Here is a 17,802-nt window from a genome sequence, read left to right as displayed (position 1 = left end):
TTGCATTACAGATTATGAATATAAAGTGACTGAAATTTGGAAATTTATATACTTAAACTCGAGCCCAAACTTATTCTATATACAATTCTTTAGGATAAAATAGTAATTTGATCAAAAAAATTATACTCGCGATCTACTCGAATTAAATGCTAAAATGCTTGAACTCACCAACAAGTGTTGGATGCAACAGCAAGACATGTTACATGTTCCGTCCTTAGAGATTACATTGTTACAAAGGCTTTGAACACAAATAGTAAAACAAACATGGAGACAGGGATGAAGCAAAAAAAAAAAAAAATTCTCATGGGTTGAATTAAGTTGTACACTTTTATGAGATTTAAAATGCAATTTCAAAATTCTAATAGCTCATATCTTTATAAATTTTAAAGGATTAAATCAAAATTTTATTATTTTTAGAGGTCAAAATATAATTTTACTATTTATTAAATTAAAATTATGTCAAATTTAATGGGCGAAAAGTAAAATTTTACATGAGCTTGAACTCTACTTACTTGAGCTTGAACTCAGCTTCAAATGATGAATCAAATTCAAACTTTTTTTTTCATTTCGAATTTGAATCGCTTGCAAATATGAATATCTCGTCTTAATCCCTTAATTGATGCAATAAATAGGCTTGAACTTGCCAATAACACTCAGCTAGCCATGATCTGGGTTATGTACGTTTTCATAGCTCTAGCTAAGGGTAAGCGTTCGATCAAATCGAGTCGAATTAAGTTAAAAAGATTCAAGTTCACGAATCCTATTTTGTCTTTTTAACTCAATTTCATTTTTTTTAATCGAGTCGAATAAAATGAAATTTGTGTCGAGTTGAGTCGAATCAAGTGAAATTGTTCGAGTTAAATTAAAAAAAATAAACATGTCAAATAAAAATATTATTACAAAGTATAAATAATTCCATTTCGAACACATAAATTTAAAACGATATATATTTGAAAAAATTTTCAGTTGAGTATAATAAATTTGAATATTAATTAGGTCTCAAAATTATTATTTTAGAATAATTTTAATTTTTATAATTTTTAAAATATAAATATATTATTTTAGAATAATTAGGTCTCAAATTAAGTTATTCAAATTTGAATTTTTTTTCAGTTTTTAAAATCAAATAGAGTTTTACTTACCTAACTCTAGTTACACTCCCCTAGAAATTATTTAGGTAATTAGTCCATAATGATGCACGTACTTCATTAAGTGTTCAGTTCATTGACCTAAGTTAGTTTATAAATTATCATTTAAAATATGTATGGGGAACATCAAAGGTTTTCTTGAAGCTTTAATCGCCGTCTGTTGAAAGTTGGCAACAATGCAGCAGCAGGCAAATGTCCAATGTGTAATTTGATTGTTAAAATTTTTTGTAACATGTGACTTATGTTTAATTTGATTGTAATTTTTGTTTTGCTAAGGTTTGTCACGCACTTAGCTGATTCTTAAGTTATCATTAAGCTGATTTTACAGCTTGGATACTAGCAGAAGCAATATTTTGTTTTCTTCCAATGTAATGAAGCTGCTTATGTATATTGTAATGTTGCTTATTGTAGTAATGAGAGTTGTCAATTTTTCTCTCAACCAACTTGTGTTTTTGCTTCTGTTTTTCATCTTTCAAACACAAATTTTCTTTGTTTTTAATCTTTGAATGCTGATATAACTCAACACCGTCTTATGGACACGCACAATAAATAGACTGATTTTAGTTTCATTTCAGCTGTGCTCCAAATTTCATCCGTCTGAGTTCGCTCTTGTTTTGCATCAATGGCTTCTAAATCAACCAGGATTTCAATCAAGCTTTTAATTGACCAGGAAAGAAACAAGGTAATTCTAGCTGAAGCTGGTAATTATTCTGTCGATACCCTTCGTAGTATCCTTATGTTTCCCCTCGGAAGCATCGCTTGACTTTTCGGCAAACATCAAATTCCAGAGCCTGGTTGCTTGATTAACTTATTCAACAGCGTCGAAAATCTAAACAGTAACATCTTTCGTACCCATGCATGTAAGTTTATGCTGCTTTATCCAAGAACCATTCATGAAAACAAGTTGAAGAAAATGAAGCTTAACATGGATGTTTCTGAGCCTACAAAGACTTATATGTGCGAAAATGTGAAGTGTAGTGAAAGACTAGTTGGTTTATTGAGTAACTATAAAACTACAAAATGCAGTTGCGGGAAGTTGATGAGCAGGGATGGTTCTGGAAGGGAAATGGATGTAGTAAAAGATGAAACTAAGGGAGAGTCCATGTTTTTCATCACTGATGGTTTAGTAGTGATGAAAGGTTTGCCAGGTAATCTCATTCAATTCCTTCATAGCTGGGAATCAAGAATATTTTTCATCAGATCAAAGAAGTTCTGGAAATTGATTCATATGAGGTAGTATTATCCATAACTCTTTACAGCATTCATCCTTTCAATAATGTTTTAGTTTGATTATTATGTCTCTCATTGCATAACTATTTTCAGATGTCTAATCTTTTGAGCTATTCACTGGTCTCAAGGACTACTTTGACTGATGCTTTTCTGAGAAAACAACGAATTCTCAGCGGTGAAAAGTCCTTGCTCGTAGCTCCAAATATGGAGGAGACGGTTGAAAATGATTTCAAAACAAGTGTGAAGATAATACTGAGGAAGTCTGATTGGAAAATATTATTCGCTGAAACAAATGAAGATTTTGTGGGCCACTTATTTAGCTTCCTCACCATACCTTTTGATTCTGTTTTGGAACTCTTACTAGGTAGTAATCTCACAATTGGATCCATCTCTTATTTGCTTCAAGATTTAAACATTATGCTCTCCATTACCGAGCCAAAGTATTCCAAGAAAGCTGTTCTTCAACCATTTTATAGTTGCCCAAAGGAGTTTCCAAGTATCTGTTCTGAGGTAAGGTTTTCCTCATTTCTGGACCCGAAGTCCCCAAACCCAAACTCGAGATACAGCTCGGGCTATGTCCTGAAGAACTCATCGTTTCTAGTAACAGATGATCTAGTAGTTAAATCAGTATCATCTGTTTCTATTATTTCTGTACTGAAGGAATTAAACATCCCACTTGTTGACGTTGAACAGTTAGTTATTAGCATTGGGCAGTTTGAAGTGAATTATCTTTTCTTGAGTTTTGATTATCTTTGTGGATTCAAAATCTATAATGCCGTGTGTTTTGGTGCAGGCACTTGCTTTATTGAAGGCCTGTTTGTGTTCATCCTCACCTTTATCAGCTTTAAAGAACTATATTGTCAAGAAACGAAAGCGTCAGCCATTACAGTGACGTCAAAAATAACTTGTCTAAACATTAGTTTCTAAGTATTGTTTGTTTAACAATTCAAACATTTTTCAACTCCTCGTCTCTCTTTGTTTTTGCCTTATATAAACCGGAACTTACAAAATGAAATGGCTTTAACTTGATCTTATGCAACTAGGGCAAAAATAGACCCTGACAACAATTAGATCATATTTCAAAATGGCTTGCATTCATGCTTTTAAGATTCAAAAATATACTGATATTTTATCAATAACAAAGATTCCACATTTTTGAACTTAACAATATTTTATCGATGTTTAGAGGTTTCCTTGTTTCCATATGTTGCAGGTACCTGGTAAACCTTGCATTATTCTCAGATCGTCAGTTATAAAAAATGTCGATTCTCCCGCAGTTTCATCTTTTACCACATTGTTTCCAACTTAACATTCAAACAAGAACAAAAGCAAAAGAACCGAAAAATGAAAGAAGAAAGTTTGAAAACTTGAATAATGTAACCAGATAACAATTTTCATTGAATGAAATCAAAATATATGTGAAGGTTACATGAAATTGGACACTTATCTAACAATGTAACTGCTCCCACTAATACACAACTAATACAAGTTATATTTCAAACTTAAGCAAGCTCATACATCAGCCATTACATCAAGTACAAATAAAAAACTAATCCTATTGACTTTGAATACAAATTTCAAGCTAACCAAACAAGTTACATTTGAACAAAATAAAACAAAATGAACTGAAGAAGCTGCTGCACTCGGTTCTGCTTCATTTTTGGTCTGCTTGGTGAGCTGCTGGTCACATGTTACATTGCAAGCCAATGCTCAAAACTCCTCATTAGACTATATGCAACATACACCAATCCTGTTTCTTAAGTCCTTGAACTTTGTTGCACCAAGTGTCCAATTGATCTTGTGAGCCGCAATGAATAAGACTGATTTCTTCTAATTGCTCAGCCTCTCGAACAAAGTGAAACTTGATCTTAAAATGCTTGGTTCTTCCATGAAGAAAAACTAGATTCTTAGCAATAGCCACTGCTGATTGGTTGTCAATTTTGATTTCAGTAGGTTCAAGTTTCTCTTCATTTAGATCACATAGCAACTTTCTAAGCCAAATGGCTTGATTCACTACTGCTGCAGCTGCAATGTATTCTGCTTCAGCTGTGGATTGAGCAACAGTTTGTTGCTTCTTAGAACTCCAACAAAAAACTCCTGAACCAAGAGTAAAGAAGTAGCCAGAGGTGTTCTTCATGTCATGAACAAAACCAGCCCAGTCACTATCAGAATATCCTGTTAGCTTGAGCTCATTTTCTTTCTTAAACATGACTCAATGGTTCAGAGTCCCTTTGATGTATCTGAGGATTCTTTTAGCTGCCTTAAGGTGAATCACATTGCAGCAGTGCATAAATCTTGAGAGGAGACTAACACCAAACATAATATCAGCCCTAGTTGCTGTTAAGTAAAGCAGGCAACCTACTAGGCTTCGATATTCTTTTTCATCAACTATTGCTTCATTCCCATCACTGGACAACTTCTCCCCTTGTGCTACTGGTGTGCTCACTGATTTGCAGTTTCACATGCAAAATCTGTTAAGGATCTTTAATGCAAAAGCATGTTGGCTGATAAAAATGCCTTGATCAGACTGGTTCACTTCCATACCAAGGAAGTATGTCATGATTCCTAAATCTGTCATCTCAAATACTTCCAGCATTTGCTCTTTAAATTCATTGATCAATTCATTTTTGCTTCCAGTCACAAGTAAGTCATCTACATAGAGTGACACAATCAATAAGGTTTCACCTTCTGATCTCTTCACATAGAGTGTGGCTTCACTGACACTCTTTTCAAATCCAAGCCTAGACAAGTAAATGTTTATCCTGCATACCAGGCCCTTGGTGCCTGTTTCAGGCCATACAAGGCTTTCTTTAGTCTATAAACCTTGTCTTCTTGTCCTTGGACTTTAAAGCCTTCTGGTTGCTCTATGTAAATTTCTTCCTTGAGAAAACCATTCAAGAAAGCTGATTTGACATCAAGTTGATGAACCTTCCATTGTTTCTGTGCAGCAAAAGCAACAAAAAGTTGATTGTGTCAAGCCTTGCTACTGGAGCAAATGTCTCCATGAAGTCAGTGCCATATTGCTGACTATAGCCCTTCACCACCAACCTTGCCTTATGTTTGTTTAAAGAGCCATCAGAGTTGAATTTGGCTCTAAAAACCCACTTGACACCTATGACTTTCTTCTGGTCTGGCCTATCAACCAAGTCCCATGTCTCATTCTTCTTGATCATCTCAAGCTCAGCTTCCATAGCATTTCTCCAGCATTTGTCCCTTGCAGCTTCTTCATAGCTCGAAGGCTCAACTATAGCAACATTACATCTGTGGTAAATGTCAGCAAGGAATCTGGTTCCTCTCACAGGAGGATCATCAATGTTTGTATTTTCTGATTCATTCTCAGCTGGCTCTAGGCTGATGTCAAATTGGTCTTCATCAAACTGGCTTGTATCTGAACCTTCCAAACTCCAAAACTTCTCCTCATCAAATTTGATGTCCCTGCTCACCAAAATCTTCTTTGTTGAAGGGTCATACACTTTGTAGCCCTTTTTGGTACTACTGTAGCCAACAAATATACCAGGAGCAGACTTTTTCTCAAGTTTGGTTCTTCTTTCATCTGGAATAAGCACATAGCACACACATCCAAACACTTTCAGATGGGAAACTGATGGTTTGAATCTATACCAGGCTTCAAAAGGTGTTTTGTCCTTCACTGCTCAAGTTGGAAGCTTGTTCGGTAGGTAAATTGAGGTGTTGACAGCCTCAGCCCAAAATTTACTTGGAAGTTTGCTTTGAAACAGCAAACATCTGGCCATATTCATCACTGTTCTGTTCTTCCTTTCACAAACTCCATTTTGCTGTGGAGTGTAAACAATGGTTAGTTGATGATGGATCCCTGCATACTCACAAAACTTTTGAAATCTCTCAGACAAGTATTCAGTCCCATTGTCAGTTCTCAAGGCCTTGATCTTGCAGCCTGACTGGTTCTCTACTAGTGCCTTGAATCTGCTAAAAGCATCAAACACTTCTGACTTTTGTTTCATGAAGTAGACCCAGCAAAATCTCGTTAAATCATCAATGAACAGCACAAAATATTTTCTGTCATTCAATGAAGGGGACTTCATTGGTCCACAAACATCAGAATGCACCAGTTCAAGTCTTTCTTGAGCTCTCCATGCCTGGTTCACTGGGAATGGCAATCTGGCTTGTTTACCAAGCTGACAAACTTCACAAACAGTGTCCCTTGCCTCAACTTTAGACATATCCTCTATCAAATTTAGCTTGTGCAACAGATCAAGTGATCTGAAATTAGTATGGCCTAGTCTTCTATGCCATAGGCCAACATTATCAGCTAAGCTTGTATAAGCTTTCTTCTCGAGCTGATTCACATCAAGCATGAAACACTTGTCTACCATGCCTACAGTAATCATTTCCTAGCCATGAAAGTCCTCAATAATACATGAACCATTCTTGAAAACTAGGGAATACCCTTTTTCAACTAACTAACCAACGCTTAACAGATTTTGATCAATGTCAGGTACAAAAAGCACATCTGAAATGACTTTGTTACCTGAACCAGTGTTGATCACTATATTCCCCTTGCCTTTCGCTTCAATCAGACTCCCATTGCCTATTTTGATTTTTGAGGCATAGCTTTTGTCAAAGTCTTTGAACAGACTTTCATCAGCTGCCATGTGATGTGTGCAGCCACTATCCACCAGCCAATTGCATTTGACTTTGCTTATGGTAACAAAGCTTGTGGCTGTGAAAACATACTTCTCCTGAGCCTGAAGGTCCTCAGCAGCTTGAGCTTGGATCTGCTGTTGTGCTGGTGCCTTTGCTTTATTCTTGCACACTTTCTCAACATGACCAAACTGCTTGCAGCTCCTACATTGAATGTCTGGTCTAAACCAGCAAAATTTTTCAGAATGTGTGGTCTTCTTGCAGTGGACACATGGTGGAAACCTTCTTTTGCCTGAATCTTTCTTTGGCTTATCCATCTTATCAAGTCAAGGCTTCTTTCCTTTCTGGCTTGAACCTGGACCATCTTTGGCCTTTGCTTGGAAGGCTCCTTCAAGATGTTCTTCCTGCCTGTTGGCCCTTCTCTGCTCCAATGCATAAAGGGAGTTCACCAACTCAGACAAAGAAATGGTTGTCAAGTCCCTTGAGTCCTCAAATGATGAGACTTTGGACTCAAATCTCTCAGGGAGTCTGGTGATAACCTTTTCAACAACCCTGCTATCACTGATATCTTCACCAAGCAACCTTATGCTGTTGACAGTGGCCATGATCCTGTCTGAATATTGCTAGATGCTCTCTGATTCTTTCATTTTGAGGTTCTCAAAATCTCTTATCAAGTTAATCACTTGTTGCTGCCTTGTTTTATCTGACCCTATGAACTCTTCCTGTAATAACCCGGAATTCACGGGCACCGGAAAAGTGAGTTATAGGGCCTCCGTCTTAGTGAAATAAGTTCGAAAATAATTATTAAAAATATTTATGAGCCTAGTGGTATGTCTAATTAGGATCTAATTAGGTGAATTTAGCTTAATTTAGAGTAAGTAATAAAAGGATTAAATTGAATAAAGGGTAAAAGTTTAATTATAAAGCAATAAAAATAAACAGGATTAAAATGGCAATTAAGCCATTGACTACAAATGAGGTGACATATTGGTGAAATAAAATCAAAGATTTTTTAGGTTTTATATATTATAATGATTATTATTATGGTTTTATATTAAATTATTATAATTATTAATTAACATTATGGTTTTATATTAGATTATTATTATTAGCATTATTATTAAATAAATTAAATAGAAGACAATTGTATGGTAATAAAATATACATGTGTAAGAATTGTATTGGTACAATTGTAATTTAAATATTTAATTACTTATAATTTAAGTATAAAGATATTTTATAATTATTAATTGTATTAATTAAATCATGAGATTTTTATTTGATAAGCAAATTAGATAATGACATTTGTAATAATATAAATATGTACACTTGTTATATAATTATTAATTTACTTAATATTAAAGTAAAAGATATTTTAATATATGATATTAATATTATATTATGTTAATAAAATAATAAAGCATAAAAAGAATTAAGGAAACAAAGAAACAAAACAAAAGAAATAGAAACGAAGCAGGAACAAAACGAAAACAGGGAAGAAAAAGGAAAGAAAATAAAAAGGGAAATTGGGATTTTAAAGCTTCAAGTTTAATTGGTAAGCTTAATTAAGTCCTTTTCTCTTAATTTTGATATTTTAGAAGCTTTAAAACAAGTTTTGATGAAATTAAGTTGGTAATTCAAGAGTTTATATGTTTCCAAATATGGTTCATGTTGGATAAATTATGGAATTAGGGATTTAATTGAATGAATTCTAAGTTAGAATTGATTAAGGGATTAAATTGTAAACTAGGCTATAAGTTTTATGTTGAAGGGACTAAATTGAAGAAATTTCGAAATTAGGGAAATATGCTGGAAATTTTATAGTTAAATGTAAGTTTAGACAAAATTTGAATAGAAAAAGAGAGTGAATTGGATTAAGAAAATAATTAAGTTTAGCTAGGATTAAATTGGGAATAAGCTAGAATTGTTTAGAAATTTAATTATTTATTATAATTAATGCTGTAAATAATAATATAAATTACTATTATTTTCAGTAGCCAACAAAGAACCTGAAACGTCGATGATCGAAAGGAAAGGAGAAAGTCATCGAGGACTAAAACGGGAGAATTACGGTGTGTATTACTATAACTCAAATTTTAATTATTATTGATTGCTGAAATTTTAATTGTGATGTATGGTAAGTAAGACCTGAGGTAAGTATGTGATTATTTGAAAAGTGTATTGATTGAAAAATAAATAAATGGTGACAATTGTATGGTGTTGATGGTATACACTTGTGTGAAAATTAATTTGTATATGAATTAAGATAATAGATATTTGAATTGAATGAGTAGTGAAAATTTTTGTGTAAATTAAATAGAAATTAGAAAAGGTAAAATAATACCCTATTAACTTGTCGGATTAGATTTGATACAAATGGCATGCCATTGGATTTGTGATGTGATGAGGAGATTGTAGTTCGGCCGAGAAGATGTTTCTGTTATTATATACTTCGATTTATCTGAAGAGGCACTTAATGCCTTACTAGTGTGTTATGGAGGATTTAAAATATTCTGGGTGTGTTTGGGTTGGACATTCTGGTGTGTTTGGGTAGAAATCTGCGTATCTGTCATAGTCCGAGCTTTGTTAATAGGGTAAATAATTGAAATGAAATTTTGAAAATGAGATTATTTGTTTTAGCACTATTGAAAAGTACGAGAAAGAATGTATGAATTAAATTATGAATTGAGTTAGTATAAGAAAAATGAATTATGAATTTAAGATTTATGAAGTAAAATAATTATATATAAAAGTAGTTTAAATAATTATAAAATTTATGGTTGATGTTTGAAATTTTATTAATGTTAAATAGTCTTGATTTATAGTAATACCATTGAGTATATTCATACTCAAAGATACGGTTGTTTCGTATGCATGAGGTTAGTAGAAGTCAAGTGTCCCGCTCAAGATCCGAACAATCCCGACTCAACACAAACTTGGTGATGTATATTTTTCTTTTGGGTAAAGGTGGCATGTACATAGGTGTTGTTTAGTCACTTGAATATGTATATTACTTTGAGTAGTGAATGATGAATTATAAGATTTAGATGGTTAAATGAAATGGTAAGGAAAGTACATGATATTTTGATACATGAACATTAAGTTGTTAAATGAATGAAGTTTATAATCAATTTTGAATGATGCTATGATAGTTATTAAGTTAAAATTATGTTAATGATATAAATATTAGTTATATGAATGTGAAACATTGGTGTTGGTGATTTTGGTTTGAATTTGCAGGAGGTTTAGGTAAAAATAAGCAGAAATGCTGCTGAAATTTTTTTATAAAAAATAAAAAAATTTGGAATACTCGAACAAGTCCCGTTCTACTTTTAATACGTGTTTGAACTTCGAGAGTCTAAGATAGGGACTTAATTATTATATTATACTATGAAAGTTATATTAATTGTAAATTATTCGTAAGTTGTCTGATATGTCCGGTAATGCCTCATAACCTCATTCCGACGACGGTTTGGGGTTAGGGGGTGTTACACTTCCTTTAGCCTTTCCCATGCTTCCTTAGGTGTGCTGTAGGCCATGATTCGAGTGAATATTACATTAGAAACTCCATTTTGCAAGCAAGCCAAGGCTTTGTGCTTCTTTGTGCTCTCCTCAGCATGCTGCCTTATTTAAGTAATCGTGGGATTGGCTCTCAATGGAGCTGGTTCAATGTCATTCCCAACCACACTCCACAAGTCTTGAGCTTGAAGATATGCCTTCATCTTGACTACCCAAACGTGGTAGTTTTCACCAGCAAACACTGGAGGAAGAGGTGGAGTGAAGCTCATCTTGCTGAAGCAAACTCAACAGCTTCAATTTCTTCTTTCTCAAGCTTATATTTTCTCAACAAAGCAACCAACAAACAGAGGCCCTCAAAGACTTAGCCTCTGATTACCATTTGTTGGAACATTGGTAGCAACTTAACATTCAAACAAGAACAAAAACAAAAGAACCAAAAAATGAAAGAAGAAAGTTTGAAAACTTGAATAATGTAACTGGATAACAATTTTCATTGAATGAAATCAAAATATATGTGAAGGTTACATAAAATTGGACAGTTACTTAACAATGTAACTGCTTCCACTAATACACAACTAATACAAGTTATATTTCAAACTTAAGTAAGCTCATACATCAGCGTACAAATCAAAAACTAATCCTACTGACTTTGAATACAAATTTCAAGCTAACTAAACAAGTTACATTTGAGCAAAATAAAACAAAATGGACTGAACAAGCTGCTGCACTCGGTTCTGCTTCATTTCTGGTCTGCTTGGTGAGCTGCTGGTCACATGTTGCATTGCAGGCCAATGCTCAACACACATTCTTTTTTCACTCGAAGAATAGCCTCTTTATTCATCAACTTCCAACAACTGCACCTTGAAGTTCTGTAATAACTAAGCCAACCTACCGGATTTCGTCTACAAACCCTTTTTTCACAAACAAAATACTGTGTAGGCACTGTGAACCCCACGTTAAGCTTCAAGCTCTTGAACTTATCTTCATGAATGCTTCTTGGATAAAGCAGCATTGACTTACAAGCATCTGTCCGAAAGCTTTTAAGGCTGAGACTTTCTACACCGTTGTATAAGTTATTCAAGCAACCGGGCTGCAAACTTTCATTATTACGAAAAAGCCGAGCAATATTCCCGAGGGGAAACGTAAAGATACTACGGAGAGTATCAATAAAATCAGTACCAGCTTCAGCAAGAACTACCCTGCTTCTTTCTTCGTCTAACAATAATTTGATTGAAATGATGGGTGAATTAGAAGCCATGGAGATAGAATAAATAACAAATCATGAATAAATTCAGATGAATGAAGTTTGGAGCATGGCAGAAAAGAACCTAATACCAGTCTATTTATTGAGTGAGTTCATAAAAGGGCCATTACTGCTTCAGCAAAATGATTGGTGTTCCCCATACTTAACAGCCTTCAATTTTCAAAGTATAACCAAGGTCCCTAACTTGAGCCATTTCATTCAAACTCTTTTGTACTAAAGCAAAAACCAAGATAGAAAATGAAACATTACTTAAAAGTAATATTTTAGTTTTGAACTGAGACAATAAAGTACTATTACATGAAAGTAAACTGAAACACCTTGACTATTAGGAAACTGAAACACCTTGACTATTAGGCGACTACAACTCCATATCCTTGATACTGCAACAATAATATAATGTAGCTTTTGCTATAATTGCTCTTGCTTTGGTTGCTAGACATAAACCTTCATTAAATCTGACAAAGCTGAAGATGAACACAAACAAGCCCTCAATAAACCGAGCGCCTGCAAAACAATATTGCATTACAGATTATGAATATAAAGTGAGTGAAAAGTGGAAATTTAGATTGATCAAAACTCGCAAGGATAATGACTTACTTCAATCCCTCCTATGGTAATAACTTGTTCTTCAACATCATCGACTGCGACCCCTATTTCCTTTAGTAAAGAAATACTAGAAACCGAGGATAATGGTTTAACAACTAGATCATCTGTGATAACAAACAGTGAGTTTTTCTCGACATAGCCCGAACTGTTCGTTGTGTTCGGTTCTGGAGACTTTGGATCCAACAGTTTTAGGGGCCCTTCTCTTTTGTTAATTGCACTATCCAAGTAGTATCTCCTGTTTTCGCTACTGGAGTCTGTCACTAAACAATATGCAGGAGGCTGCTGAGCACAGATATCTGGAATCTCATTTGGGCAACTATAAAATGGGGGAAGAACAACTTTTTTGGAATTCTTTGACTTCGTTACAAATTCATATACAGATCCCAAAGGGTGTGTGAGGAAGCTAAATATTCTTTTAGGCCAACCATAATCCTGGAGAGTCTTTGGCTTGGCTATGGAGAATATAGTGTTTAAATCGTTAAACAAGTTAAAAATGGATCCAGCCATGATGTAACTATCTCCTACAAGTTGTAACACCGATTCTAGAGGGATTGTGAGGAGGCTAAATAAGAGGTCAACGAAATCTTCATTTGCTTCAGCATACAAGATCTTCCTATCTGACTTTCTCTCCATTATCTTCACTCTTGTTTTGCCATCTTTTGCAGTTGTCTCCTTGGCACTTGGACCTATGAGCGGGGGCCGTTCAACTAACATCATTCCTTGTTTTCTTAGAAAAACATCGGTCAGAGTAGTCTTTGAGATCAATGAATGGCTTAAAAGATTAAATATCTGATATAATCAAGCAAGGGGACACATAAATTACTATCATGATCATAGTCTAAATCATATTCAAAAGAAGAAAATGGAAGTGAGTTAAGTACACAGTACCTCTTTTGAACCAATTTCAAGTTCTTTGACAGCATTCATATTAACATCCTTGATACCCAACTTATTAAGGAATTGAATGAGATCACCTGGTAATCCTTTCATCACTCTTAAATCGTCAGTGATGAAAAACCTGGATTCAACTTTACTGAACCCTCCCTCATTTTCATCTTTTACCCCATCTCTCTCCATTTCTTCTAAATATATCTCACTATTCATCAACTTCCCGCAAGAGCATCTAGAAGTTTCATAATAACTCAACAAACCACATCCCCTCTTTTTGCATGTAAAATACTGGACTGGCTTGTCTTTATGAATGCTTCTCGGATAAAGCAACATACGCTTACATGCATGGGTTCGAAAGCTGTTGAGGCTCAGATTCTCGACGCTGTTGTTTAGGTTATCCAAGCAACCGGTCAGCAGGCTTTTATTTTTGCGAAAGAGTAGACCAATGTTTCCAAGCGGCAACTTAAGAAGGCTGCGGAGAATATCAATAAAATCATTCCCAGCTTCAGCAAGAAGTACCTTGTTTCTTTCCTGGTCTATCAACAGTTTGATTGAAGCCGTGAATGTTTTAAAAGCCATAGGTACAGAATGGAATACAAAACAAGAGAAACTTCAGACGGGATGAAGTTTGGAACACAGCACAAACCAACCTCAAATTCACTCTACTTATTTATTTTTCTTATTTAACGAAAGATAGCTAATCTCTGATATTTCAGCGAATCTTTTTAAGAATATATTGTGTTTCTTTTAATTTGATTCTATTTTCATATGTTCTTTCTTTCAAATCATTTTCCTGGTACTTCTCCACAGAAAAAAAATAGGAGAATTTGCATTGTTTTCCTTCCAGGATTCTTTATTAAAGGAAAAAGATATCTAAGGGAAAATGAATGATGGTTGTGAGTGGAGTTGGAATAATTCCACTTAGCTTTCAAGCAATATGAAAATGGGATTGAATCTTATTCGTTTCTTACACCGAAGTGGGTCCAAATTTATTCTCTTAAAATTATATAATATTCTTTATCGTACTTGAATTTATATATTTTTGTATTAATAATAATATTCATGCCAATTAAGTAAATTTTTAATTGATTTGATATCTTTATTACATAGAACTAAAATATTATCTATATTAACAGTTGAATTTTTTTAAATAAAATAAATAATTGGAATTTGTTTTAATTTATTCCAAAATAAACATGTATAATTTTAAGTGAAAAATATGAGAAGAAAAATAAACTAATATTACTCAACTTAGGTTGAGTGTCAAATCTGATATTCAACCGACATAGATATATTTAATTTTATTAAGATATTTGTTTTTTTAAAGATCATAAATCTTGTATGCTCGTATATCCACTTTTTAATATGTTTTTTCAAAATATGGTTGAAAAAAAAAGGAGTATGACAATAAGCTCTCTCATTTCTAAGTTAAATCAATCTACAGACTCGTTTTTGACATTTTTAGGTAAAGGCGTAATAATAAATTAGACTCCTTTTAAAAAATTTATAAAATGTAATATAATAAAAACTGAAAAAATTTGGGGCTTTAAGAGATAAAGCATTAAATATTTAATTAATTAATTTTAGTCTGAAAATTTTTTGTTACATTAAGTTGAAAAAATATTTTTTTCGGGAATCACTTTTAACCTTCGACCCTCGGCAACTACACTCAAACAACCCCACAGACGGCCTGCAAACGAGGATTCAGTTTCGCATCTCCCAATAAAATTGTTTGGAAACTATCGAATGGTTGTCTGTAAAGAGATGGTGATAAAATAATATAAGCCACCCTTTATTTAATATCAACACTAAGTGACTATATAAAAACTCTTAGGGGTGGAATTAAATTGTACATTTTTATGAGAGTTAAAATGTAATTTTACAATTTTAATAGTTTTAACTCTTGTAAAAATGTACAACTTAATTCTACTCTTGAGAATGTACAACTTAATTTTGAATCAAAATTTTATTATTTTAAGGGTCAAAACACAATTTAACTATTTATTAATTTAAAATCATGTTAAATTTAATGGGCCAAAAGTAAAATTTTACATTTTAGGGAGTTAGGGCCTCCATCATCCCCCATCGCTTACATGAAGAATACAGAAAACAAAATACTTAAACTCTGTTCACTTGAGCTTGAACTCAGCTCGAGAATGATAAATCGAATTCAATTTTTTTTTCTCTTTGAATTCGAATAGCTTATAAACATGGATATCTCGTCTTAGGCCCTTAATTGATACAGTAGAAAGCTCTGAACTTGTCAATAATATTCCGCTAGCCATGATCTGGGTTATATACATTTTCACAACTCTAGTTACTCTCTGTTGGTGATTTTGGAGGAGCAAAGGATGAAAAACGGAGGACATAGAACAATAAAGCAAAGTATTTTTATTTGCTCATAAATGTGCAGTAAGGGAACTTATGGCTAATAGCTCATTTTACTCAACTTTTCAGTAAGAAAAACAATATTTTTATAACGAAATACGTCACCAAATACTCGATTACTCCCACTAATCATACTTTGAAACAAGTAAAATTTAACCCTTACACAAGCTAATTATGTCAATCAGCACCTAAAAATATTAAAACATTACCAACTTAGTTCATTTTCAACTAACTTAACAAAGTAACTAAACAACAACCTTGCTGTTACAGCAAGCATACGTGCTGCCGCATATTTACAAGCTGCCTGCACTTCAACCAAAAATATCAGAGCAGCATTGTTGGCCAATTTTCAACACTCTCCCCCAAGTCATTGTTTACGTAATTAGTCCATAATCATGCACGCACTTCATTACCTGTTCAGTTCATTGACATAAGTTTATAAATTATAATTTTAAATATGTTCAGTTCATGGACTCGCACAATAAATAGACTGGTTTTAGTTTCATTTCAGCTGTGCTCCAGATTTCATCCTTCTGAGTTTGCTTTTGTTTTGTATCAATGGCTTCAGAATCAACCAGGATTTCAATCAAGCTTTTAATAGACCAGGAAAGAAACAAGGTAATTCTAGCTGAAGCTGGTAATGATTTTGTCGATACCCTTCGTACCATCCTTATGTTTCCCCTCGGAAGCATCCCTCGACTTTTCTGCAAACTTCAAATTCCAGAGCCTGGCTGCTTCATTAACTTATACAACAGGGTCGAAAATCTAAACACGAACATCTGTCGTACCCATGCATATAAGTATACGCTGCTTTATCCAAGAACCATTCATGAAAACAGGTTGAAGAAAATGAAGCTTAACATGGATGTTACTGAGCCTACAAAGATTTTTATGTGCGAAAATGTGTAGTGAAAGACTAGCTGGTTTATTGAGTAACTAAAAAACTGCAAAATGCAGTTGCGGAAAGTTGATGAACAGGGATGTTTCTGGAAGGTAAATGGATGTAGTAAAAGATGAAACTAAGGGAGAGTCCATGTTTTTCATCACTGATGGTTTAGTAGTGATGAAAGGTTTGCCAGGTAATCTCATTCAATTCCTTCATAAGCTGGGAATCAAGAATTTTTCATCACATCAAAGAAGAAGTTCTGGAAATTGATTCATATGAGGTAGTATTATCCTTAACTGTTTACAGCATTCATCCTTTCAATAATGTCTTAGTTTGATTATTATGTCTCTCATTGCATAACTATTTTCAGATGTCTAATCTTTTGAGCTATTCACTGGTCTCAAAGACCACTTTGACTGATGCTTTTCTGAGAAAACAACGAATTCTCAGCGGTGAAAAGTCCTTGCTCGTAGCTCCAAATATGGAGGAGACAGTTGAAAATGATGTCAAAACAGGTATGAAGATAATACTGAGGAAGTCTGATTGGAAAATATTATTCGCTGAAACAAATGAAGATTTTGTGGACCTCTTATTTAGCTTCCTCACCATACCTTTTGATTCTGTATTGGAACTCTTACTAGGTAGTAATCTCACAATTGGATCCATCTCTTATTTGCTTCAAGATTTAAACATTATGCTCTCCATTACCGAGCCATAGAATTCTAAGAAAGCTGTTCTTCAACCATTTTATAGTTGCCCAAAGGAGTTTCCAAGTATCTGTCCTGAAGTAAGGTTTTCCTCATTTTTGGACCCGGAGTCCCCAAACCCAAACTCGTCATTCAGCTCGGGCTATGTCCTGAAGAACTCATCGTTTCTAGTAGCAGATGATTTAGTGGTTAAATCACTATCCTCTGTTTCTATTATTTCTGTACTGAAGAAATCAAATATCCTACTTGTTGACGTTGAACAGCAAGTTATTAGCATTGGGCAGGTTGAAGTGATTTATCTTTTCTTGAGTTTTGATTATCTTTGTGGATTCAAAATCTATAATGCAGTGTGTTTTGGTGCGGGCACTTGCTCTATTGAAGGCCTGTTTGTGTTCATCCTCACCTTTATCACATTTAAAGAACTATATTGTCAAGAAACGAGAGCGTGAGCCATTACAGTGACATCAAAAATAATTTGTCAAAACATTAGTTTCTAAGTATTGTTTGTTTAACAATTCAAACATTTTTCAACTCCTCGTCTCT

At 33.8% G+C, this 17,802-nt stretch overlaps 3 protein-coding genes across 3 annotated transcripts; 2 read left to right on the top strand and 1 right to left on the bottom strand.

Annotated features, from left to right (window-relative positions):
* Positions 1–2,073: 2,073 nt before the first annotated feature.
* LOC108466327 (uncharacterized) lies at positions 2,074–3,270 on the top strand. Its single transcript, XM_017766659.1, has 3 exons — positions 2,074–2,381; positions 2,507–3,098; positions 3,172–3,270. The coding sequence occupies exons 1-3, from the start codon at positions 2,074–2,076 to the stop codon at positions 3,268–3,270; spliced, it is 999 nt and encodes a 332-aa protein (XP_017622148.1).
* An 8,687-nt stretch (positions 3,271–11,957) lies between these two features.
* LOC108466869 (uncharacterized) lies at positions 11,958–13,989 on the bottom strand. The gene is made up of 3 exons (XM_017767224.2): positions 13,276–13,989; positions 12,379–13,176; positions 11,958–12,285 (listed from the first exon to the last, which is right to left on the bottom strand). The coding sequence occupies exons 1-3, from the start codon at positions 13,855–13,857 to the stop codon at positions 12,214–12,216; spliced, it is 1,452 nt and encodes a 483-aa protein (XP_017622713.1). The 5' UTR covers positions 13,858–13,989; the 3' UTR covers positions 11,958–12,213.
* Positions 13,990–16,224: 2,235 nt separating this feature from the next.
* Positions 16,225–17,721, top strand: LOC108466326 (uncharacterized). Its single transcript, XM_017766658.1, has 6 exons — positions 16,225–16,505; positions 16,624–16,659; positions 16,772–16,832; positions 16,923–17,174; positions 17,271–17,543; positions 17,608–17,721. Exons 1-6 carry the CDS (start codon positions 16,225–16,227, stop codon positions 17,719–17,721), a joined length of 1,017 nt encoding a protein of 338 aa, XP_017622147.1.
* Positions 17,722–17,802: the final 81 nt, after the last annotated feature.

This window comes from Gossypium arboreum, chromosome 2 (assembly GCF_025698485.1).
Source record: "Gossypium arboreum isolate Shixiya-1 chromosome 2, ASM2569848v2, whole genome shotgun sequence".
Taxonomy (NCBI): Eukaryota; Viridiplantae; Streptophyta; class Magnoliopsida; order Malvales; family Malvaceae; genus Gossypium; species Gossypium arboreum.
The sequence above is the reverse complement of the archived record's forward strand: the minus strand, read 5'-3'. Positions and strand labels throughout refer to the sequence as shown.

Bases quoted from the DNA above. Each gene is read 5' to 3' on its own strand.
- LOC108466326 (XM_017766658.1), top strand. From the start codon at position 16,225: ATGGCTTCAGAATCAACCAGGATTTCAATCAAGCTTTTAATAGACCAG. The intron at 17,175-17,270 runs GTATTGGAACTC...ACCGAGCCATAG, and splicing joins TCACCATACCTTTTGATTCT to AATTCTAAGAAAGCTGTTCT. The intron at 17,544-17,607 runs GTTGAAGTGATT...TCTATAATGCAG, and splicing joins AAGTTATTAGCATTGGGCAG to TGTGTTTTGGTGCGGGCACT.
- LOC108466327 (XM_017766659.1), top strand. From the start codon at position 2,074: ATGGATGTTTCTGAGCCTACAAAGACTTATATGTGCGAAAATGTGAAG. The intron at 2,382-2,506 runs GTAGTATTATCC...ACTGGTCTCAAG, and splicing joins TGGAAATTGATTCATATGAG to GACTACTTTGACTGATGCTT. The intron at 3,099-3,171 runs GTGAATTATCTT...GTTTTGGTGCAG, and splicing joins TTAGCATTGGGCAGTTTGAA to GCACTTGCTTTATTGAAGGC.
- LOC108466869 (XM_017767224.2), bottom strand. From the start codon at position 13,857: ATGGCTTTTAAAACATTCACGGCTTCAATCAAACTGTTGATAGACCAG. The intron at 13,177-13,275 runs GTACTGTGTACT...TGATTATATCAG, and splicing joins TTGAAATTGGTTCAAAAGAG to ATATTTAATCTTTTAAGCCA. The intron at 12,286-12,378 runs GTAAGTCATTAT...ATTGTTTTGCAG, and splicing joins TTACCATAGGAGGGATTGAA to GCGCTCGGTTTATTGAGGGC.